Raw genomic sequence first — 25,545 nt, forward strand, 5'->3', positions numbered from 1 at the left:
TGCTTTCAACTTCAGAAAATACAGATGAAAAGGTATGCAAACATATTTGTGTCATTAGTGTCCAGTGGTCAACGTAAAACAATATCAATATGATCCGCTGTGTTATACTGCAGATGTACCAGGACTTGGACTAATGGAATTCGGAAACACACTCATGCCAATAGATGGCGGGTAAACAAAAAGGTGTGCCATGAACCTCAAGTGAATGGCAGGGACCCGTTCCAGTGCCAATAAATGCTTCTCCGCGCAGGCGTTATATTCGTAAATTGCAGCAATCCAGGTCACGTGATTGTGCGAGAGGGTCCTCATGACTGTCAACAAACCACTTGAGCAAGCTATTTACGAGTTCAATCCAAACAACCTTGTAAGTACCCTACTTATCACAAATGCAGCAATAAAATACCCGGCAAAATTTTATCAGTAATTGTATATAATACAAGGGTTGTCATTGTAGTTAGGTATGTTTGTAATATCGCCGAAGAATACGATTCATTTATCATAAAATTTTGAGTTCATACAAATCCGCTTTACTTGTTTTCCGTGTCCTTTGATAACCTTATTTGCTGAACTGAGTCCAAATTTTTAAACAACAGTTTTAAACTTTTGTTAAGGAATTTACGGCACATAAACATAGTAATACATGTACCATTCGCATTTACATTCAACATCAAAATACTGTTAAGTCTGCTCTAGCACTTTGCCATCAAAATTATATAAAAAAAAATCGAATGAAATCATTTATTAAATCTGATAGTGTCAGAATTAACCAACAGACACGAAAAAAAAATATATCTACCAGCTATTATAATCAAGACAGTATTTACAGTATTACATCCCAAAAGGTATAGCCATTTTGAGATACTTTGTCGTTTTATTTAAATAATGTTACAGTCATACAAACATAAACACAAATCCCATCTTGTCTGATAAAGGCAGTCGTTTTCCTTGACGATAGTATATTTCCATAAAGTGATACGTATCACTGCCCAAACTAATGACCAGGGAGAACATAACTTTTAAAAACAAATTATCTCAAAAGATATCCAATTTCCCACCGTTTTACAAATAAAGCTATATATAGATTCAACACCTCCTTTCCTAATTATGTTGACTGTAATTAACATATCTCGTCATTGTTGAACTGTAGTAATCTGATAAACACTAAACCATTGGAGGGTCACGTGCCTGTCAATCAAATTTAGGTTGTGGTAATTAGGGACTTAAATGGTTATTGGTACAGTGTATACGTACTGTCAAGGCGAGGCACGAATCATGTAGGTACCTAAGACAATGTACCTACCGACCATATTTTCTCATCATTCATATAAATGTGTATTTTAATCTACTTTAAAATATGTTAATACTTCAAAGGAACAAAACGAAAAAGATATACGTCTCTTGCGTGTCATCGCATTATCTACAAAATATTAGATGAGAAAACAATAGCTTCTAACTTGTTAACACCGGATGTATCAGGGACCAGTCTATTCGGCCTGAACAAGGAAAATTCCATATATTAATAAGCTGAGATAGAGAGGAATCCGGATCAGACATGGGGCGGTTTTGTATGTGTTCATTTCTTGAATTTTTTGTAGTTTTTTTCGTAATAGAATGACAAATTTTCCGACAACAACAATACTATTAAAACTCCATAAACAACCACAGAGCTTTATCGCCATCGTTGCGAAAAATACACTCTAGTTCAAGAGATGGGAGTGCGGTTAGGTAAGGACTCTTTTATAGGATTAAAGAGCTCTAAAATGTGTTGACATAAAAGTTGAACTTAAAGGTTTTATCAGTCAATCCGTAAAAGAAAGGCAGCCTTTTCTCGTAATATTTCATTATCCTCTCATCAAGACTTATTGGTAAGAAGCGTATGGTAGTGAAGAAGTTATGATATAACATGTCAGTTACCAGTGGCATATCTAGGATGTCTTCCTACACTGACTTGACATATGGAGAAAAGTGGGGATGATCAAAGGTTTAAAGCAGTTATTTGTTGTACTTTCCAGTGACTCAATCTTTAATTTATTGGTGGGAAATATTAAAACCAATATCTTATAAATGGGCCCAGTTGTTGAAATAGTGATTAGGCAAATCAAAGTTTAACAGCAATAATCAAAAATAAGATAAATTGTTGAAAACAGTTTACTAATTTCTGCGTCCTCCGTTTAATACCCATTTGCGAATGTTAGTTGGAGACATGATGTCAGGTTTGGGGATGCATGTACGTAGATATAATTACGTGTGTAAGCAGCAGTTTTAGGAAAGTTATTACTTCAATATTATGTCCCAATGGGTAAAGTATACGTCTTTTAGTACCAAATGGAAGTTTTAATTTTTATGTGGTTCGTAAAAGGCCATATACGGTAGGGAGTTAATGAGTAAGCTTCGTAACTTGATCATTCCGGCGCCGTCTAGAGGGGAATGTCGCCGAAAGATAGCGAACTCAGGTTGATGTTTTTCAAACGTCCTTGCAATAGCCATGGTCATATGATAATTATTTTTCAAAATATTTCACAAACCAGACTTTAAAATGCTTAAAGAACATACAGCAGGGATGGAAAGAGGGAATACAGCAAAGCCAAGAAGAGGGGATTTCAACAAGGTCGTAAAAGGGATGGATAGTGCAAGCAGCTTTAATGTGTTGCACTATAAAAGTTCGAACTCACTTGGTACAACACAATGCGGTAAAACTGCTCTTTGTTCATATCACTGTTGCTGTAACATTAGCTACCAATATACTTAGTGACCAAGTATAATTTGATTCTTGCATATTTCTGTTTAGAACCAACATACGGGGTGGTTAGTCAACACAGCTTAAGCAGAAGTCCATGTGTAACGCTGTAAAAGATGGCACATACTACTACTTCTTCTACGTCTCTATTTAGAACCTGTGCATTTGGACATTATAGCAACGATATAGCAAGGTTTTCTTTCCACATGAATATTCACAGGAAAACCTGTATCGTGAGATGTTTTAGATTTAATCTATTTATCTATTAGTAGTGTAACAAAGTCTGCGGTCCTGCTCTTTCGACATTTACCCAACACACATCTGTCATCTGTACATGGAGCCCAGACATGTTTTGGAGTTTTTGAAAAATGAGGAGCGACAGGGACTTTTTCATCTAATTGTGCGAGAAAAGAAATCAATATTAGTTTGATAAGTGAAACTTAAGTCGACCCCCGGGGTTGGTATCGGTGTGAGAAATGTCGACATAAATCACTTAGACGGACATGTTATGCTGTTAGAAACTTGCAAGGAGAAAACAAACAATTCTGATTTGACTAGTATTTATTTATGGTGCTACAAATAACAACAAAACAGAGAAATCGATAGAAATCCGTGTAACCATGTCTGTGTCCCTGTTAGATACCGGACCGGGGCTGCAGACCTTTATCGGGAGAGATCCGATCCGTCTGTTGTGTCAGATGTTAGCGTGCTACACGAGACAGAATAATAAACACTGCCATGGAAACAAGGAGACGATTTGTAATCGTGATGTCATTTCCGGTTATCTACGATTGTCTAATTAATTTGAGGATGAAATCGAACCTTGCCAATCTGATGTAATCACACATGTCTGTTGTGCATTGAGTTATATAATCAGTTTGGAATTCAAGGAAACGAAGTTAAAATCAGTGTACTACGAAAAATAACAATTTTGATATCAAACCTGCCCTTAACATAAGTGAAAATATCAAGAAAATCATTCTTGCCCTTTTTTCGTGTATATGTTCAATTTGAATTAGTATTATAAGTTAATGTTACAAAATATATCAACTATTAAACAAAATAGAATGAAAAGAAAAATTAAAAAAGTGCATGCAAGCATCAAGAAGTAGAATTATAAGATACTGAAACCAAACTGAGACTGTGAAAAACATAAATATAAAAGAAAAACGGTCAACCAAGCTGCCCCCTCGTGACACAGAGATGTATAAATGTAACCAAGGGGAGATAAGCGATCATTTAATATCTATGTAACTGAGCCTGAGCGTTATCGGACGACAATCACCAGACATTTATCATAGCAGACAGGGATCGACCCCGTTCGAATATCTCCGAAATGTCAGCTGATTCACTGTAGATTACTGATCTGTGCGGCAAATAATGATGAGTCTGTCTAAAATTCTTTTAAAGCATCCAGTAACCATGAACTTTGAACCCGTGATATGTATTTCGATTGAAGTTTTGAGGTGCCCGGGTAGCACCGGAGCTACATCGTATGTAGTCTTTAACGCATCCTTGACACCCCCTTTCCATTGTAAATAACAAGCTAAAGTGTTTCATTTGTTTATTAATTTTCTGTCGATATAAAACGGTACAAATATAAGACAGGCTTGGAGTAATAATGGGTTTGGCAAAAGAATGAAATCTGCATTAAAATCATAACTTTTAATAACTTGCATCTTTTTTTTAGTTCTGTTTTTAGTTTGCTTAGTTCTGTTGTATGAAAGTATGTTGTAATGTACTAGACAATATTTCAATACAGGATGATGTACCAGTTTATCTAATCTTGCAATGTACATGATATGAATGTGGAGCGTATGGATGTGGATTAGCTCTTTTCGATACACGAGAGTTTGCGACTGCACGTTTCTTCTGTTACTGTACATTTGTAGGTAGAAAAATTTCCACCATTGATGAAGTGTCAAGCTGTATATTAACGTCACGCATGACCGGATATTCTCTAACGTGTACTTACTGACAGGCTTGTCCCTTTAAAAATGCCCCTGATACGCTGTGAGACGGTGAAGTTCAGTCAAACATATTTACATTTGGTATTTATCTGTTAAATAAGCTGGGTTTAATGCGTATGTAAGAGTGATAATGATACGGTGTAGTGGATTACTATAAACAACACTAGAGTGGGGCACAGCTTTATATAATGTGGGTTCATCCATGTCGTTCATTAAACCTCGACACATATCAGATTGGATTTGCTCGTGTACCATAACCATGTCATCCTATATACATAATTAGTCGTCACTCCTTACTAAAATGGAAATAACAACAAAAGAAGCTTATATCATGTCAGATGATGCCCTTATACCATACTCATGTCATCTTATACATTAGATTTCACTCCTCGTGAGAATGTAAACAAGATCATTAGCTAATTTTACGACAAACGATGACCGTGTTTCTAACAGTTAAACTTATGTCATCCTACACATGTAAATAAGTCTCCACTCCATGAGGAGATGTAAATTCAACAAAAGAAGTTAATTATATGACATTTGACACACGTTGTCTTCTTTTACCAGCAATGACAACAAAGTAACTGCCAAAGACCTCACTGACAATCTCCACGTTTTCTTAAACTAAGTCATGCTCAAGTACATAAAAGACATGATATATAGGCATTCAAACTATCACTAGATTAAATGGGGGATATACTCTAATATGACAAAAACTATATGTTCATTTCTCTATAAACTCTGTAACTCCTATATTAATTCTACCACTTATCATGGCATCACACAAAGTTGTATTCCTAGACCACTGTCATTCCAGTGAAACTCAGTCTTTACCAAACTAGGTTGATTGAACGAAGAAGTAGGTTATAGTGACATTGGGATATTCTTTGTGTCCATAAATCAAGACTGGAAATCTAACAGATATGTCCTCAAATCCACTACCAACTGGCAATTATATACAGGCAAGCATCGGGCATTACTATATTTTGTGACTTTGAGACAGAATATTCCTATGATACTATCCTTCCTATCCACACATGAAAGAGTCTTACTATATTAGGTCAGTGAATGCAAGATATTTAAGGAGTTATCCCCACTATATATATATATCTGTATTAACGGCTCGTGTATAACATGATTACACTCGTATATATCGAATACTTCTGGTTAGATGTGGAAATGTTTGCTGTAATGATGCATTATTCTAAGCTCGTAAAACCCCGCTAGGAAGTCTCCTCATCAATGGTACGCCGTACAACAATGCTTATATGGTGAATTCAAGTGATCGATCGGGCTCTCTCTCACAACAGCATTTTGATAAAGCCACTTTTTCTTACCAATAATGGTAGTATAGAATTTTCCCTAGGAGCCTAAAACACAGAACTTAATTTTACTTTCAAGGATATTCATTTTAATCAAATTCCGAGCAAAAATACGCCTTTTAAATATTTAAGTGTACTAGACTAGTTTTGTCCTTGAGTGAAGCTATACACGATATATGGATAAGTAGAAAACAGCATTCTGACTAAGAATTTTTCAAGGTCAAGAATAAATTATCGGTATAACAAGCAGATATGACATATATACGTAAGGTTGCTTAACAAGCTGGTTCAGAAAAGTAATTCATTAACCGGAATGGTATATATAGAGGCTGGAACAGGGCTCAACGCTACTATCAAACTCAAGTGCTAAACGTTTGACGACAATTTAACTATTCCGAATTTGCACATTACAAAGTTATCTGCACATGCGGGTAGGTATTGATTGTGACGTCATGTTTATGCGAGCGTTACGTCATACGTTTTGGAGAAAACGACGTGAATTGCGCTCACAAAATAATGACGTAACAGTCGATAGCTACACGCAAGGGAGCTATCTCTGTAATAAGGAGAAAGAACACAGAAAATGCAATCGAAACCGTGTAAGTTTAAATTAAGAATCGTTCCGTAGTAATGGTTGAATGTTCCACTATTGCTAAGCTAAGGAATGTGTATAGGACCATTATCTACAGTACCGATAGCAGCAATAGTTTGTAGCTGCGTTGTATGATAAGGAACATAAGATATTTAAGGGTATGCTTGGGACAAATGAAAGAACTGCAATCTGCCAATATAGCAATGTGATCGAAATCAATGTTCTATAACTGCGGGGACTGATAGTGAAAATCAACAGTTAAATCCTCACTGACTTCCTGGTACGTAAACTTAACATTAATTTTAAGAAGTTGTGACTTTTATACATTTAACAATGTTTATCACAACTTGTGAAGAACAGGAAGTCATTTAGACAGGGACTGTATCTATCTTTTACTCCTCAAGGGTACATGTATTTAACATTCACTCGAATTCAAATAAATCGCATTAATGAACGAATAGAGTAAATCAATATGATCATATGCAATAACCTCTAAAGGTAACATTTTAGAAACAGAAATGTTTTTGGATGTACACAACATTTAGTTGTAGGTAACTGTTGTGGGTAACTTATATGGGTAACTGTTGTGTATAACTTACACAACTTCTATTTTGATGGGTAAGAAATAGCTGCAGACGGTAGTGAATGACTGAATGATGAGCACCATGCTATCGATAATCATTCTTCTATATTTTTGTATAATTAGTTTTATGTGAAAACGACAAGACATTTAAATTGAGGCTACGTAATAAAAGAATTAACATTACATGTGACAGTCCGTGTTTGTTAAGTAAGTTTTAAGTATAGGGTCCGAGAAAGTATAAAATACGCATAACATGATAGATAATTCAATCCACATCGTTTTCTGTCACTAGTTATTTAAGCTAGCATCGTACTCCCCCTCCCTCGTGCCCCTTTCCTTACTTAACACACACAAATATACAAAGTGTGTGACACATAATATGTTTTCTATCTCTGTGTGACAATATCACAAAACGGACAGAGCGACCAGATTTACTTCAAAATGGCCTCCGCTCAGGCGTAACATGTAAGCAAGTAAGATATGTAGATGTTGTATGTCTCACTTACCTGTATTTGTTGTCACTGGCCGGAGAAATAATGCAAAAAGTCCCAGAATGACCACGAAACTGTCCATTTTATGTAGTCCACGTGTGTCTGTTACCTGTGTTATACCTGTGTGAGAGAAATAAACACAGGTATTAACTCATACCGTTCACAGCCGGTTGTTGAAACGTGAGACTTTAAATTCCTATAGTTCGGCACGCTATGTACGCACTATGAATGATATTTACATATAAATGATATTCAACAGTTTACCACCCCTCGTAGTTCAAATAATATATCCTGTCCCGATGGAGCATTGTGTGGTGGTATGTAGGCTGTGCTGGTAAGCAGCGTTTGTCGAAAGCTATTTAATGAATACTTATATCATTGATAACTGCCCGTACATCTATTTGATCTCGAAAACAGAAGTAGCGGATGACTTTCTCACGAAAGATTCACAGTGAAATGATAATAATAAAAAATAAAAGATTTTTTTCTTCTTTCTTACCGCGAATAGATTGATCAGTGAGTCACAATCAGCCACCACTGAAATGCATTGTGATTGTCTGTGATTCAAGGTAAAACTCGCCTGATAAAAAACTGTACTTCAGTGCAGCTTTTAAACAAAAATGTCAAAGACATTTAAATGTTGCACCATCAAAAGCGGCCCAGCGTTCAGTGAAGAAGGAACTATTCACGTACATATTCTCTGACATTAAAGACCCAGTGCTCTCTCGCGGTCTTCATTGGTAAAACGGACAGGGTGATGTACGTACGTTGACATGGCCAATAGATGACTTTGCATATATTCATCAACAAAAAATCAAACATTACATTTACAGACACACAACTGCTTTCAGTTATACATTATAGTTCCAAACTTCTGGGCGGTAAGCTAGGTGATAAAAGTTCCCGAGTTGGTCACGTACTAAATTCGAAATACGTATTTTAGATGATTCACTATCGAAAAACAATATTTTGTATATTTAAAAAAACATACTGTAATCAATAGGAATTTGGTTTATAGAGTTTAACATCGTATAAACAGCCAATGTAATTTAAGGACGACCTCCCATGTGTGCAATATGTTAAAGTGTGAATGTCTGTATATTTTGGGATGCTGCGGTATATTCGTGTTGTGTCTCCTTGTAATAGTGGAAATCTTGCCCTTTTTAAAGTTCTATCATACTGAAACCTTTCTACAAAGACATCTAATAATTACATCAAACCTATACCATTCTATTCCTTGTACATCTTAAACTTCAGATATCAATAAAATAAAACAGTGTTTAATACTATTATTGTTGACGAATCGTTTCGCATAATAAGATTTTGTAGAAAAGTGACATACCCATTCTAACGTTCCTGTGAATCCAAGAAAGTCACTCGGTGGAGACAATTATTTAAGTCACAGGAAGACATTTCCATCATTACCTATTTCAGACTTATCTACCTTTGCGAGTAGATATTGATTGCGACGTCATGTTTGTGTGAGTGTAACATTATATCTTCAAAGAATACGGCGTAGTTTTCGCTCACAAATTAATGACGTCACAATTAAAACTTTTCCGCAAGGGAGATAACTTTGCATTATGCAAAAGAGGGGATAACATTAGACAGACATCATTTTTAGCTGGTGTCATAGATTTATGCACATAGTGTACAGTGTATTTGTAAAATCAGTTTTTGGGCATCTGACAGTTACATATTATTACACCATATACGGGTCTTTGTTTAATATTAGACGACGTAATAGGACCACGATAACATTAAAGGGTGCAGACAACCACGTGCAACAGCCAACCAAACAGTACAGACCGATAACATGGTCCATCTAGAGAAGTATATTGGTTGTTTATCAAAGACTACCTCCGTCATCATCAGGCGTGAACCGGTAGTAAAACATTTCGATCGCCATTAAACAATTTGTCTATCAAGGCTTAACGACGCCCAGCAGACACACAGGTGAGGCAGACCAGACAAATGTAGCCATATTGATTAGACACAAATGTCGGAATATCCTTTCGGATCAAGTCATGTTTCTCTATAATGTCTGCAGCCTGTCATTTATATAAGCATCTCTAGATTTCGTTATTTCTATCTACGAGCGTGTACTTTACCCTAAATTGGTCAATAAACAGCTTTAACACAATCCCTGGACGTGCTTCCTCAGACGATTAACAGCCAGGAATGACCAACATGTGGCGCAGAACAGGAATAGATTGAACTTAGTTTGAATAATTTTCCATGAATACAACTGTGTATTTCAACTGCAGCTGGACACTGCTGTCCTGTCTCTGAATATAACACTTACACTGTGACGTTCTGTTAATACCATATATGAGCCATACCATTTTTTTAGTCATATATGGTATTATGCACCTGATGACTTACGTCTGCAAATCATCATCAAGATTATGTTTAAAGTACATATTATTATCCTCACTCCTTTTCACAATCTCAGTCAAATGTAGTGGTGAGACTAAGAACCTGTGTTAAATGATGCCAAGCTGAACAGTATAACATTACGTCCTTAGGTGCGTTAGAAATGCAACAAGGTTAAACCATTTAACAAGACGTGCATTTCATAATGAAAATGTATGACACAAGAAATATAATAGAAAAATAGCAGGCTTTGGATAAAAAAAACGCGTGTTTCAATTGTCCTTCCGCTGATTCATGTTAAAATATAACTAAAATTATTTTGTGAGCTATTTGCTGATAAATCTAAATCCACACCCATGCATTAGAGCTCTGGTCAGAGCCTCTCGATAAGTATGTCAACTATGATATATTGGTAAAGTACAACGGCCGGCTTGTGTACAAGACCATACTCAAATTGGGAAGTGTGGTAACAAAGCCGTCTGGAATCAAAAACGTCTGACAATTACCGACCGAAAACAAGAATAGATGTCCACAAAGAAAGTGTGACTATAGTCGGCAGACCAGTAAATGTCTCCATTATCCTTGCAGCTTGGACCTTCTGGTGTCCACAGACAGACTTCCGTGGCTAGCGCTGAGCACTCTGTATGGCCCTTTGGGGCATATCAAACCCTCGTTATAATTTACTCGAAGTAAATATATGCAATAATAGATAACAATACACAGTCGATGATGTGATGCTCTGTTAAGCTGGGTACGTGTATATTGGCATCATCAACAAATGTGTAATACTAGACATTTTATATGTATCGAAACAAAGACTGATATATCCTGTACTCATTCACGTAATAAAAGGCAGGATATATATGTCCATATAATTATTTGTTTTCATTTTCCAAATGTCCACATATCAAATAAGACATCTTTTTTCTTCAATCTATCTTAAAAGTGAACATGGAAAATAAAAAAATAAAATTAAAAAAAATCTGAACGATTGTTTGCCTTTAACTTCTCTGAAATTGATTGTAAACTGTCAACTATCGTTGATATATTTCAATAAAGTCAATAACAATTTAATCTTTAACTAAAAGATAAGAATAATTTGGGGCGAGTCAAAATCGAATCATTGTTGGTGCGTTAAATTGCATATTTTTCGTGTGCCTTGCCGTATATAATTCATATCATTCTTCAAGAATTATCAATTGAAACACCATCAAATCTAGTTCTGCAGATAATGAACCGAAACAAGAAGACGTGCTTGAAAGATATCAGCAATATTTCCCGCATACCACATGGCTCGCGTCAAGGTTGTGTCGACAATTTTTCGCCCGACATGTTAGTTTTTGTTTTTTCTACCCTAGCCGCGATTAGATCCCTAAGTGATTAGTCTGACGTCCCGATAACTTATAACTTGGCACTGGATACGTCGCCTTCTTTGATGGTGATTGTCAAAAGATTATTAAGTTCCAGACATCATGTTTATTTAATCGACTTGTAATTAAAGATTTACCATATTCTTATTAATTGCTAAATTCTTCGATCGATCCAATCATCTGTCTGAAATAAATGATTAGCAACAACTACGTACGCACAGCCAATGTTCAGATTTAGGTCATCGAGCGCGCCGTACGCAATTAGCCCACAGCGCCTGGTGCTGGCTATTTGTCCCGACGTTTGTTTCCTTTGACAAAAAAGGAAAACATTAACAGAGCAGTCTTACGTTACAACACACGATAGTATCAGGAACACGAAAAACCTTTCTAAATTCAGTGATTTATCCCTGGTAGCTTTTAAGGCAATTTTTGCCAAATAGGGAGCTTTCTGATGGCATAAAACTACGGAATGGAAATTGTTAGTTACGTTTCAGAAACAATTTAGTTAGATTTTGGTATATTGTGAGCAGAAAGGCAACCTTAAGTGTATCTGACGTGATTGAAAAGCCGTTTTACAAGTTCATTAAGTTAATATATGACGTATTTCCGTTTACAATACTGAACAAGTTCACACTTTACCTTTCAGGTTTTTCATAAGCAGCTACTTATCATGAAGAAAATTAAACTTTTTCATTGCTGAAGGAAATGTTGAGTTCGCGTGGAGTTAAAGTCACTGGCTTGTAGACGGTACCAGTTAGTCACAACAGGTGATATGATTCTATTGTATAGAAGATGTTGATGACTTAAAGATGCTACATCGCCGACAGAGCGTAAACGATGGTCATCATTTGAACTATAAGTTGTGTTCAATTTAATATATATATGCCTTATTGTTACAAAAAGTGATATAAAATAATTTGTTTTGCTTTTGGTGCATGCGCAATCAGTAGTTCATTCAATATAGGACATAGTACCACGGATTTTTTTCAGGATGCAATTAATTATGTTGTAATTGTGTAAAGTAAGCAAATTTTGTAACCGAAAAAAAATACTAAATTGCCTGCTCCTGTTTTTGATAAAAAAAATACCATGTTTCACCGGTGAAGCATCTTTATAATAATCAAAATTTACTTACTGTTTGAGTTTTTAAAACATTAACTACTTGCTTTATTTGACAAAGTTTTCATATGAAAAAAATAGAAATATTTATGAAAACTACAAACGAATCTTTTAAAGTCACACTAAACGTAACTATCTACAAGAAGTCAAGTTAGATTCGACCCCCATATTGTTTGTATTTGTAGATGTAGTAAAAATTAAGTTATATCAAAGAATATTTATATTGATTTTTTAATAACTTTGGTACAGCAGTTGTTGAAAGTCGATTATTGTAAACATGCCTTAAATTTAAACTGGTCTCCATAGAAGTTACGATTATTGCCGAACGGAAGTCGGACAGTTTATGACCCGTACTCGGAAGAGTTCGGAAAGACGTTATGTAGTTACGGTAGTTCTAGGCAAAGACGTTACAATGGGACCCACCTCGCGATGTTCAATATTTATTTGATTTTATCAAAATTTTCCGAATCATTATTGCTTATCTTGATTTGATTTAGTCCTGTCACAGCATGATTTGCAGCAGGATTTTTTTTTAATTATTCTTAATCATGACAGATACGGATATTGGAATTTTTAACAAACAGCAAACTCTAGGTAAGACTTAAAAAATTCATATTCATGAGTTTTGTTTTGAAGCACATTATTATTCTGCATAGTACAAGGAAGTGTCTGGTAAAGAGCATTAAAGCATTATGTCATTGAAGTAGTTACAGACGACGGATTACGTATTCTGGAAACAAAATAAGCATTACAGAATATCGGCATTCCCGTATAGCAGCGAGTTTCCTTAAAAGGGCCGGGGTACGTGCAGTAATAGTTTTTTTTCACATATTATTGCATAGTATGCAAATACTATGACGGAAGCACAACAATGAATGTTGCAACGAAAATACGTGGGTAAATGTTTACATCTGATTCAATAAGTTTGTGTTTATAGAGAATGCACCGAACCCATAAACTGACTAAACAGACTTTATATACCAACCAGGCCATCACTATTCAAGGTGGATGAAGGACCGCCATGGTCAATTGCGTTAGATACTGACCATGGGTCAGTAATAATCCTTTGGGTACGACTCTCCTCCACCTAAACTTGTAACCTACTTACATGACCCCAAATGTTAAAATGACGAACGACAAAATGAAGTGTAAATAAAGCACACCAACTTGACCACTTCAGGAGATGTCGTTTGTTCCTGAAGCAAGAATTTAAGACGAGTTAAGTATCGACATACAATTACTAGGAATTGTTACATGTTGGTCTTAAACTCCAAACTTTTAGACGGGAGGTAGTTTAATTATATTAGACACAGCAACTACTTTGGAACGGTGGCTGATACGTGGAAGAGGATGAAAGACTTATACACTCCCTATGTAGCGACATCCGATGAAAGTATCGTTTTATATCCAAGACGGGCCTGGATTTCGAAGCAGACGAGGATCGAACATTACTTAATTATTCACCAACGTCGTAAAGGCCCAACACTGAGAGACTAAGTGAATTAGGAGCCGTTTTTATGCGAGTTCTGCGATAAAACAGCTTAGCGGCCATTAGCATGTCAACGGAAAAGGGGAAGTTCAAACGGGTTGTAATTATATCTTCAGGATAGGGAGGATGAGAGAAAGGGACATTCAAAATCGTATTAAAGACAGCGCTAAAATACCTAGAATGGCCGATTAAAACTTAATTTTTCATACTGTGGTAGTTAATAACATCGGCGAAGTGACATTTCCAATCGAGTTTAGAAAAAACCGCAGGCAATTACTCCCGGTAACAAACTTCATTTAGAGCGGGAAGATATACGTCTGGGAGAATTTTCGGATGATGTCACTCATATGTTATTGGCGATCGATGGTACCATTTTGGTACGTACAGATCTACATGAGGATGTGCATTGTATGACTTATGAGACATTAACCACACGTCACTCCTTATGCTTGTGTGATATAATAAAATTTGATTCTTTCTACTTCAAGTGATGTTAATTTCTTCATAATTAGTCCCAACACATTCTCTTCAAGATATTACTTTTCGTAATGAGATTAAAACTGAATTATCTAATAAATTTTACATTATTAATCAACACCTTTAGATGATTTTGATTTAATAAGGTTGTCGCAACAGTTTGTTATCAAGTCCAGGGCATCTCCATGGAATGTTATTAATTAAAGATTTGCCTTAATGAAACACTTAATAAATTGCAACTGGTTTATTTCATTAAGTTCGTAATCGTATTCGGCGTCAATGAATGACATTGTTAAGAGAGGAAATACAATAGAAAGCGACTATTGAACGAAAGGAGACCGTGGAAGTAGATATTGTCTTAGATATGCCATATATGTGTGATTAAGAGTACGATTCAATTGATACAATGTAAAGTCAAATGACATATTTGTACTTTAACGCTGGTGAAGAGAACAAACAGCGCATTTGTATATCATCCCGTTTGATATGTAACTTTTGATACATGATCGTTGATAGATGGATGTACTTTCAAGACTGAGTGATGTTTCTGGTGCTTTTGATGTAGATTGATTCACATCGGTGACGGCTTGTAGACAATAGAAAAATGATTGTGAGACAGAAATATGGCAGATGTATCCCTGTCACTTCCACTTTCATCACTGTTCTGGTTAAAAGATCACCAACTATCACGAACGGAAAACAACATCAATCCTTTGAGTTGCCTTCATTTTATACTATAAGAAAGATTAACCGTATTGCTTTGTTTTATGAAACAGACTGTAGACACAAAGACTACTCATATGTAAGTCATGTAGGTACGCGTATGCGTAATTACATGTAAATACATGTAAATGGAAATACTAATTGTGATTCATAGGTACCTGATGTTAATGCAAAATTTGAAATGTATGTTTACCACATTGTTTATCTATAAATGCATGCACGTATCTTACGATGTAATTGAACTTTGCAATAGCTTTACAAATGCTCCCAGGGACAGAAACATATGGCACTCTATGGCACCAATCGTTTCTGTACGATATGACACCGATCATATCTGTAAGAAAAGTAGCACATAGCAACAAAGATGGATAACATAACAAATAACCAATTGATGTAAATTCCAAAAACATGATCAATACATGTATGTACAGATAGCAACTGTGTACGTATTTACGCCAATTAAGCGAATGTCTTCTATCGAGAAAACTTCCCAAACGAATATAATGATGACATTTTGAAACTTGCAGGTGTAAAAGAACCATCACGAAATGTTAACACGGTCAAATCGCGAAAATACACGTATGTTAATAAATCAAGGTTTACAGTATCACCAACGATTTACCTTTCAAGACGTCCGATATCCATGTATCTCATCAATTGATAATTAAGCACAACGTTATCCACAGTGTTAATCCAACGGCATAGTGTCGTCTGCTTCCTCAAAAGTTTGTTCACGAATTAGCTCCAGGTACAGCAGGTGCACCGATCCCATCAGTAGCGAACTTTCAGATTGCATATGCCAACTTGATTGCAGGAGATATAACTGCGAGATTTTGATTTGACATATACCGCAGAGGCTTTACGAATATTGCTTTTCAAAAGTCAAAACACCAAGGCGTCGAATCATACGACATCTAATGCGTTCGGCTAGTCATTGATCTCTGCTTACTATCTGCTGAAGGGCATCAGGAAAATTTCAGTGATGTCCTGTAGCGTCTACAGCATTAAATTCAATGGACACTAAGGCATTTAATAGAATTATCGATAATTGTAAAATGTTGCAAATGAGAATATTCTTCGGTTAGCTGCGGAGGGGTAAACAATGCAGAGTTCCGCTGCGGTATCAAAACACGTTATCTTTGTTGTCTGGAGCAACCGAAGCAAAGGCGAAAGTAGGGAATGCTCCCTCTAAGAAACATGCTGACACGGCAAGTGGCAATCTATGCTAATGATTATATACCGCATATTGAACATCATGCGGCATTCAATAGCAACAAATATTTAACTAATTCAATATTACATATGACAGTAAATGATGCTTTACTTTGGAAATTTTCTCGGTTAATAAGGCCGATGGCATCGTTCAATTAGTACCATATCGAAGATTAATTCAATAAAAACAACCATTTGAGATACCTCTATGAGTATTAATGTCGAATTTTTATTTGGTTTAGTGAATGTTAAGACGCATTTGATAACTATGGAATATTGGAAGCAATTGAACTTTGTAACTGTCGTTGGATGCTCTATATCATCTCTTAACCAAACCGAGCAATCTAACACGGAAAACAGTATTTTATATCTGAGACTGTATTTAAAAGTTGTGAATGAGACGAATAATTTGGTTGGTCCGTGTACTATTACATCAAATTAGACATGGCTAGTCTCCTATTTTATATCCATGAGAAATTCAACAAGTGATATGTACATAAAGACATTCATGGATACTATGATTTTGGGAAGTTTTTTTTATTTATTATTGATATTTTCATGTATTTGAATTATCTTTTTTTCTGTTTCTTTTATACCTGTAAGAATGTTTTTTTATATAATCTGCAATCATTCATATTCGAAATCGAGCTGGGACATCATGGCACGTTCATGACGATTATCCCAATACAAATCTGGTGTTAGAATACAATATCACACTGTATTCAGAGTTAACTGTCTTCTATGAACAGTCTCTTTATTGGTGCGTGGGTTGTTTTTTAAATCTCGATTGAACTAATGTTTTTTACTTAGACTCCATTTGTGTTATATTAGTATTAATTAGTTTTTTTTTTTTTTTGTATTTGTTCTTAATAGAGTATCACTTACATACGACTGGGACGATCAGTCATATTGTGCTCATACTGCATATGATAACCTATTTATGTTACATTTCGACCCATTTCGTAAATTTGATAAGCCATATACCTGCATGCATAAACTTTTCAATATTTTCATTTTTAAGATCATAAGAATATGGAACACGACAACAAAAGCATTTAGACTGAAAAGAAGGAAAATTGTTGCTAAAATCACGGTTTACAAGTCAAGCATCAATCAAAGGATAATAAAAATAATAAAAGTTTCTTTGATCTTTAACATATCCGGCGGAAAAGACCAATGCAAAGGTTTCGTTTACTGTTACATAAAACACGTCAAGTAAGCAAACTTTTGTGTATATACGATTCTTCTCTTACATTTGTTCGTGCGTTGTTATTATGATTTAAATGTGCAAAAATCTGGTTTGGAGAGAACTTATTACGCAGCATATGGGTGCCAATTTTCCTGGAAGTCGCTAGCTAAACACGGGAAATTGCAGTTATAAGTATTGTAATTTGATAGCAAATAATTTCTGTAAAGACTTGCACCAATTATATGTTACCAAGTGCGTGTGCATAAGTTCCGTATATTGCTAGTTTTAATTGTTTCTCATTTTGACGAAATAATGCTCCACTAATCCACGTTATATATTTCAGCAACATGCATTGAACTTGATTGCCATAAATACAAATGATTTTGTTCAAGATACATGCATGCACATTATGATGCACTTATTCTCAACTATCATTACAAATAGTAAATTACCTCAATTCGACTACAGAGTGTGAAATAAAGACGAAGTGATTAAGGCACATAATAAACTAGGAAGAATGATAATAAATACAATCTAGTTATCTTGCACGGAAAACAATACCCGCTGATATGCTCGAGGAGATAGCATCGCGTGCGCATGGAATTAAATTACAAGTACATCGAAATGCAATCATTTGACAGAACAAATAATAAAAATGGATGAGCAATTATACGATTAAATGCATATGTTCATTTGCATTAATTAGATACTTACGTCGCCCACCACAGCTATTTGTTTAACCGAACGGCATTCCTATGGGTGTCCGTGCATGTTACATGTCAATCAATTGAGCAATTGCTGATCGATAATTGAAATGGTTATGGTTTCTGTCACCCCGAGTGTGGACCTCTCGCCTTTCAGCCATTAGATATAATTAAATAAAACCACCCGTCTTTAATCGCTCGTAATTCGAGAGACCACTTCCCCATGAGAACTAACATTGCTATATCACTAACAATTGTCGATAGTCTAATTACAGATTCATCTTTAAGCAACAATATATGGGGTTAATTAGCTGTCCAGGTAGCACGTGCGATGTATGATTTATTGGTCTCTATGGAAACGCTGAATTCGTGTGTGCGCATGTCAATCGCTATTGCCATGCGTGCTGATTGGTAGTTTGCAGAGTTTGTGTATCATTTATTGTTAGTTTCGTACTTCAGACAGTATCCATTGTGGTAGTATCTTGTTAATCTGTCCCGCGAGAAGAGTATAGATATTAAGATATGAAAGTTTTAATTTCGGAAATGAGAAATGGTTCGATGGTCTAATGATAATGAGAACATCGAACCATTCAATACGCAAAGCAGACTTAGATTGACCTTATTTGTACATACTAACTACATGTGTTCGTACCATATTGTACACCTTACCTCACTATTAACTATTTTAAGCAAAATATTATTTTGTTTTACTATGGATTAATATTTTTTTAACTTCAAATATGACGAGAGTACACTTGTGTTGTATCTTCATAATAAAGAAAAATAAATCATTCCTTATAAATCTATCTACTATATACGTACATAATATCTTCAAAATTCCAGATTCGTTGAAATCCTTTTTATCTGCGAATTCTTTACATCGTTGTTTCAGCCAATCAGAAGTAACGTTACAAAAACCAAAGACACAAAGATCCCCCAAACAGTTGTTATAATTTGTATACCATTTGTAATCCATCTTAAACCTAAAGATTATTTTCAAAACGAAAGTAAATATGGGGTCAACCGGTAACCCTGACCTGGCGTTGACATGTAAATAAGATGTAAATAATAAACATTGCCTGATATATAGATGTTAGGGTATCCATACAGTGTGGGATACAGGTAAAACTTTCACAGGTGTATCCTTATACGAATTGATTTAAACAGGTTATATGTGATCGAGAAACAAAACACGTTCGCTAGCTTTGTTATGTAAATCACTGGCTGTCCATGCATTTATATCTCCGTTAATAGTTTCACGTGAGATATGGAATTTTGCACTCTAATAAATATCTTCTGGTATTGAGAGAAAAATTTCGAATTTTTTTCATTAGTCTATGACCGAATTCAGTTTCATTTAAAGCGGTTATAATCAATATAATTTTTGTATTTGTTCTGTAGGTTTACAAAAACTTACTTACAAACACATTTTAGAGATTCTTGGAACTCAAATATTGTTCACATCATATATAATACATATTGTGTTTTATCGAAAATGCCAGTTATTTCATGTGTTCACATCGATTATATTTAAGTATTTAGGTATAACAAAAAAGTCCAAGGTTTAAGTATTGAAGCACCAATGAGAACCCATAATTTGGTATAAAGACCTGATAATTACTTGATATTAGTTAAGTTCATTACATGCAATTACTATCAATTAAAAGATTCATGCTTGCCATTTTATTCATCTATTTATTTTTTGACATTCTTTTTCACTTGTTATCTTATTTATTCATTTATTGTTATTTTGTTCTTATCTTTTTTGTTGTTGTTGTTTTCACCTTTTTCGTGGGTTTCGTTTGTTTTGTTCTGATGTCTGTCTTCCTCGCAGACCGTGTGACAATTACACGTGTAGGTAACATAAACATGACTAGAAATCCCAATAGATTTATAGATACTACGTACTGTAAGAAATGAAGACAAAGGAATCCCGGAAATCCGTCCGTCACCATTTCTCAACCAGCACGATGGTTCAAATCAGTCAAACTGCGGATAACACCGAAGTCGTGTAGCAGGAAATGTCTATTTCCGAAAGATAGCCACTGTTTTCTGGAACATCCATTTATATGCTATTAGAAAGGATACAAGTTAGGTTCCATATACTATCAAATTTTGTTTGTCTCCGTAACACCACTTCAAACGATCTGTTATCATTTATAAACTGAAGTTGTGTGCAGTCTTACATGCTTTATGGAATTTATGATGTTTCTATTACGGAAAATCTGAGAAAGAAAGTGTTATTACCCTGATAACCGCCCTCGCCCACTGTTATCAACATGCTTGGCCTTACAATCTGCACAAATGCACATAGGAACAAAACAGCAATATACTGCATTGTTATATCCTCATGTGATTTATACCTTGTGTGTCTTTAGTGCAATACTGAATAAGTCGTGGCATCCTGTCGATGTTTTTTAGTTATTTTAACATCAACACATGAAATAAGGAAGTTTAAGACTAACAACCCCTCTAGTATATCAACAAATATGACCCAAATAACCTAAAATGAGTTCATCGTAAAAAGAGCAGCTGTATGTGATAAGATATATTTGACCATCATTCTTTCAATTTGATTATAAATGTTAAAAAAAATAAAACCTTAATGCAAAATATATATATAAAAACTAACTATACATCTGCTTGAATGACTAGTACACAGCCGTTAAGAGACCCCTTCGTTGTTTGTAAGGGAGTATGCCTCTGTTTTCAACTGGAAGGTCCCGCTGGTCTACTTAAATGGGCTTTGATAGCCAGCATGTCTTTGTCTTCTACAGAAAGGTCACCCTGGTTACTAGAATAAGTCTAATACAACACTTCCGGTCATCAATCACAAGAAGACTCGACCAATAAAAAAACTGACACAAAATATAAGATGCGATACAGCCTACATAAATTTATGAATGAAAGGACTATAAGTTTGGTTGACAATCTTCACATTCCCCGGAAATTGATTAGGAAATCAGGAAATACATATGGAATGCATAACAATGGGCGAACGCCCCAAGTGTGCTAATATGTTCGGGTGTAAGATTTAGTGTTAATTCTTAATTACATTACTACCGGTATGTCTGAAAGGGAGAAAGCTGTTTTAGGGGTGGGGGTGTTTCTAGGAAACTATCAGTAGACAATAGCACGCAGAAATCATATAGATGAACAATATCACAACTTGGCTTGCAACACCAGAGGAAAAGAATTTTGACATATTTTATTATTTTTTTTATATATCTGACAACGAGTACCTATGATATGTCGTACAAATGTATGTTAATGGCAAACTAACCATTAGATACATTAGTCGGCTATTCGCTTTTATCATAACTTTCAAAAGGGGGAAGCCAAACAATATAAAATGATTGTAAGTAAAATATAGCTAAAGGCAATTATTCATGGAACATACAGCATATTAAAAATCTATATAACGCAAGAACTATGCTAGCAGTTATAACACTGAGGAAAACGTATAGCAATGTTTCGCTTCGGGTTACGCTTTTATCTAAAAAGAAAAGAGTAAAAATAAAAACCTAATTCGGATCATCGAAATTGATCATCTGAACTGGATGTATTATATCGGTTCACTACAGACAGTTTAATGAGGTGAAATTAGTAGGAAAGAAAAAAAGATTAATGATAGATATCATTTCGGAAGTCGTTAGTTTGTTCCTGCATCAAAAATCCCACGTGTCAATAAGTACACTTTCTACAACCAAATACGTCAGTGCATGTCAGCACGTCGTTCTAACATGATGTATGGACAATGAGCGGATGGCTACTTTGATAAAGTTTTTTTATGCCAAAAGAAAATGCAATTTGGGAATAAACGCCTAATAAATCTCAACTGATATTTCTTCCTCCGCGTGTCAAAGGTCAGTCTATTACCATATATAACGTGCCCGATATCTAGTCCGAGAAAGGAATTCTCAGAATCACAAACCTTTCCAGATCTGATCCGTCCAGGATAATATCGATTACTGTAAGATCGATACAATATGATCGATGGGAACATATATCTCCGTTAGGTCCTGGTCATATCAACGTTTACATGAAACACCAGTCACCATACATTTCACAGCTGTCTGCAATGGCGGAAAAGCGGGTAGGACTAGAAGGCTAATATGTACAGAAATTCAAAATATTTATTTATTCATATTTATTTATTGACTTACTTATCCATTCATTCATTCATCGTTTTGTATAACTGTAAACAAACTAATTTTTGCGATGATTCAATTTGACGTTTTCAAACCTACCGACTTTTTCACTGCGATATTACTCCATGTCCTACAGTTTATAAACTATATTGTGTATTGTTCTTGTAATTAAAACGTCTTCGCAGCGAAATACGCTAACCTTTTCGCATATGATAATAAGCTTGTTGGCATTATTTTATTTTCTGGTAATTGCATGTTATGATTCGAACCAGGAATTTCGGTGTTATGTACTTATAAGTTTTGCGACTTAACGCTATGCTTATTTGCACATAAAATAATCCTTATTGAGTTCCCGTCATTTACGCATATTAAGTTTTGTGATTTATGTATGTGATTCAACAAGATACAACGATTTCGTATTCTGTTTATTTGCTTTCACTAGAATCGAACCAGGAATTTCGGTGTTATAGCCTAAAACTTTCGAACGAAACGCACATAACATCGGCTGAATATTCTAATGTTATCACTTCCAAATATGAAGTTCCCTTCGTCTAATATTTATTTTGCTACTGTTGTTTGTTCTCTTTTAATCAAAGTCAAATAATCTTATAAATCACTTCAAATAGTCGATCGTCGATAATATTTAATCCGATAACTTAAACGGGGATGTATCCATCAAACCGGATACAGTGCTTTTTATGGTCAAATCAAGATGGTTTTCTGAAGCGGCGTTATCTAGAGTTTGGTTCCTGTAGGTTCCCTAAGTACATCTATTACAAAACATATAATTACAAGTATCGCGGGGCTGTATGGATACATGTCAAATTGTGCCCGGAACGGCGCCCTGGATGACTTGTAACATATATTATTGTGTTCGCTACTAAAGTTTCGATTTTAGATAGCATCAAAGGAATTTGAACGCAACGTTTTAACAAAAGACATAGTAACGAATGTTTCCGGTTCCTCTATTGTGTGTTTGATTAGATTAAGTGTATGTCCTTAGGCTTGGAAACCGAGTCCAGTGAGCACCCAAAGCCATTGAAATGACCAGTCAAATACACGTGACCAATGTATTATTGGAGACAAAGGTCGGGAGCATTCGCTACAGATCACAATTCATGATAGACGATCATTTTATCTTGGAGATGAACTTTAATTAAAACCCTGAAATCGAAACTAGTCTCAATCTGGTTGTTGTCCTGAGCAATGATTCTGACCCATCCGACTGGGAGTTAGGAATCTGTACATTCATTGTCCAAGTCATCTGATGGAGAATCAGAGGAAAGGATTGTATTATACTATTCAATCACATGCAAGCGTTCCCGTGACCTTGACGCTTCGACAGGTGACGACCTCTGCAGACAAATTGCGACAACCGAGGTCACGTGTGATTCATCAACGTCAGCTATGCGTTTAGACTGTATAGGAGATCGTTCGTGTAACACATTGTATGTAAAGGTGCAGGACTCGGAGATTAAATCTGAAGCTGTCACGTTTATCGCGGCCTGCATCTCCCTCTTGTGGGTACTTTAAATTGAATCTCACTCGACTTAAGACCATCGCCAATATTCCAATCGGATATATTTCCAAACTGCTTTTATAATCAGATTTCTCCTACACAGCTCCTATCATATATTTTCAAAACGTTATTTTTGAGTTTTATTAGATAAAAAAAGAGGTAAGAAATAAATTGATATGACTGCATGAGTGACACAGTGACCTTTATTTCAATCTCCTACAGACTTACGACAGAAAAAAGTGTTTCGTGAATTTGAATACGTCTATACCTTGAAATATACTGGATTGAAACTCAGTTTATGTTAAAGCAATACTTAACTTCCTTTAAGGTAAAACATATTTTTTTATGGAATCGAAAACAGAAACTATGACCTATACTATGACCTCAGTACCTGACCTGTTGACCCCTCCTCCATAGTGCTGCTCTGCAGGCGATGGTGTGAATAACAACACGTTTTTATTACAGTCGTAAAAGTCATGTTCACGTGGCATGACATACCTGTTGGTACCTGATCGTGAGATCGATTAATTAACATGTTTATTCCATTTCGCTACAAAAAATACAAAGTTGCCGATTTTTGTTACTTCCAGTCATTTAATGCAGGACTGCTTAAAGCTTACTGCCATTGATATAAATGAATATTTTTTGCTACCCATTATAACACTCTTTTATTTTTTAGTTGTTCGCGAAGACTTGCAGTCCCCTAATGAAAAGCTGATGGTATCATTAAGACATATTACTTAAGGTTCAATGTTTTAGAGTTTTGATCGCGTTGTAATGGTCTAATTAGTAATTATCCAGCCTACAGTCGCGAGAGTTGTAGAAGTTCGATGATTTGCCTTAGTGGCGGCCTCGGCAGCTACATAACGCGTCCTTGAATAGTGATATATGGCGTTAAATACAAAATGGTGCTTTGTAACTATATTCTTTTAATTTTCCAGACTTTAACAAGAACGTCCAATGTGGTGGATTTAATTTTATCGGTATAAAATATCAATGACGCGCAGACAAAAATAATTTTATTCCTTCCACGAAATCGTCCGTCGAAAGGCATGATTCAAACAGGAAATGTTTACTGCTGTTTTACCGGGATCGTTGTACGACTTATATTGCTGATATCAGTTAATACCTACGACAGAAACATATCTGATAACTGTTATGGTTGACTTCTCACTTGCATAAGTACTTATACATATAGCAGACGTTTAAAGTTCAATTAGTCAAATATTGAATGCATCAACGTGAAATGTTTGGGTTCACATGACTAATTTGAAATCGAATACCTTTCTCGGTGGGGGAAATACACTCATGCATTGCTTTTAATGCCGCTATGCATTGCTCAACTTCCGAAGTGAAACAAATCATTATCAACAATTTAAACAAATCATTCAAAGACAAATCCAACATAACACATGTGTATTCACGATCTGTGTAGGACAGTTTTTGTACCACCTGATTTACAGCTTAGCAAAAACTTAACTGGAGAACTTGTAACTCACGACGGGAAACACATTCAGTTTG

At 35.4% G+C, this 25,545-nt stretch overlaps 1 protein-coding gene across 4 annotated transcripts in view; it reads right to left on the reverse strand.

Annotated features, from left to right (window-relative positions):
- The window catches only part of LOC138307511 (protocadherin-15-like), a 76,338-nt gene that overhangs the window by 22,412 nt on the left and 28,381 nt on the right, over positions 1 to 25,545 (reverse strand). Inside the window, exons 1-2 of one of the 4 annotated variants that reach the window (XM_069248301.1) lie at positions 19,177 to 19,267; positions 7,711 to 7,815 (exon numbers count right to left, since the gene is read on the reverse strand). In XM_069248301.1, coding sequence (XP_069104402.1) covers positions 7,711 to 7,777 — 67 coding nt within the window. In that variant the 5' untranslated portion in view covers positions 7,778 to 7,815; positions 19,177 to 19,267. Of the gene's footprint in view, positions 1 to 7,710; positions 7,816 to 7,934; positions 8,082 to 8,194; positions 8,416 to 19,176; positions 19,268 to 25,545 lie in introns of those variants that run through there. The other 3 variants (XM_069248298.1, XM_069248300.1, XM_069248299.1) reach the window with 3 other exon arrangements.

This window comes from Argopecten irradians, chromosome 14 (genome assembly GCF_041381155.1).
Source record: "Argopecten irradians isolate NY chromosome 14, Ai_NY, whole genome shotgun sequence".
NCBI lineage: Eukaryota > Metazoa > Mollusca > Bivalvia > Pectinida > Pectinidae > Argopecten > Argopecten irradians.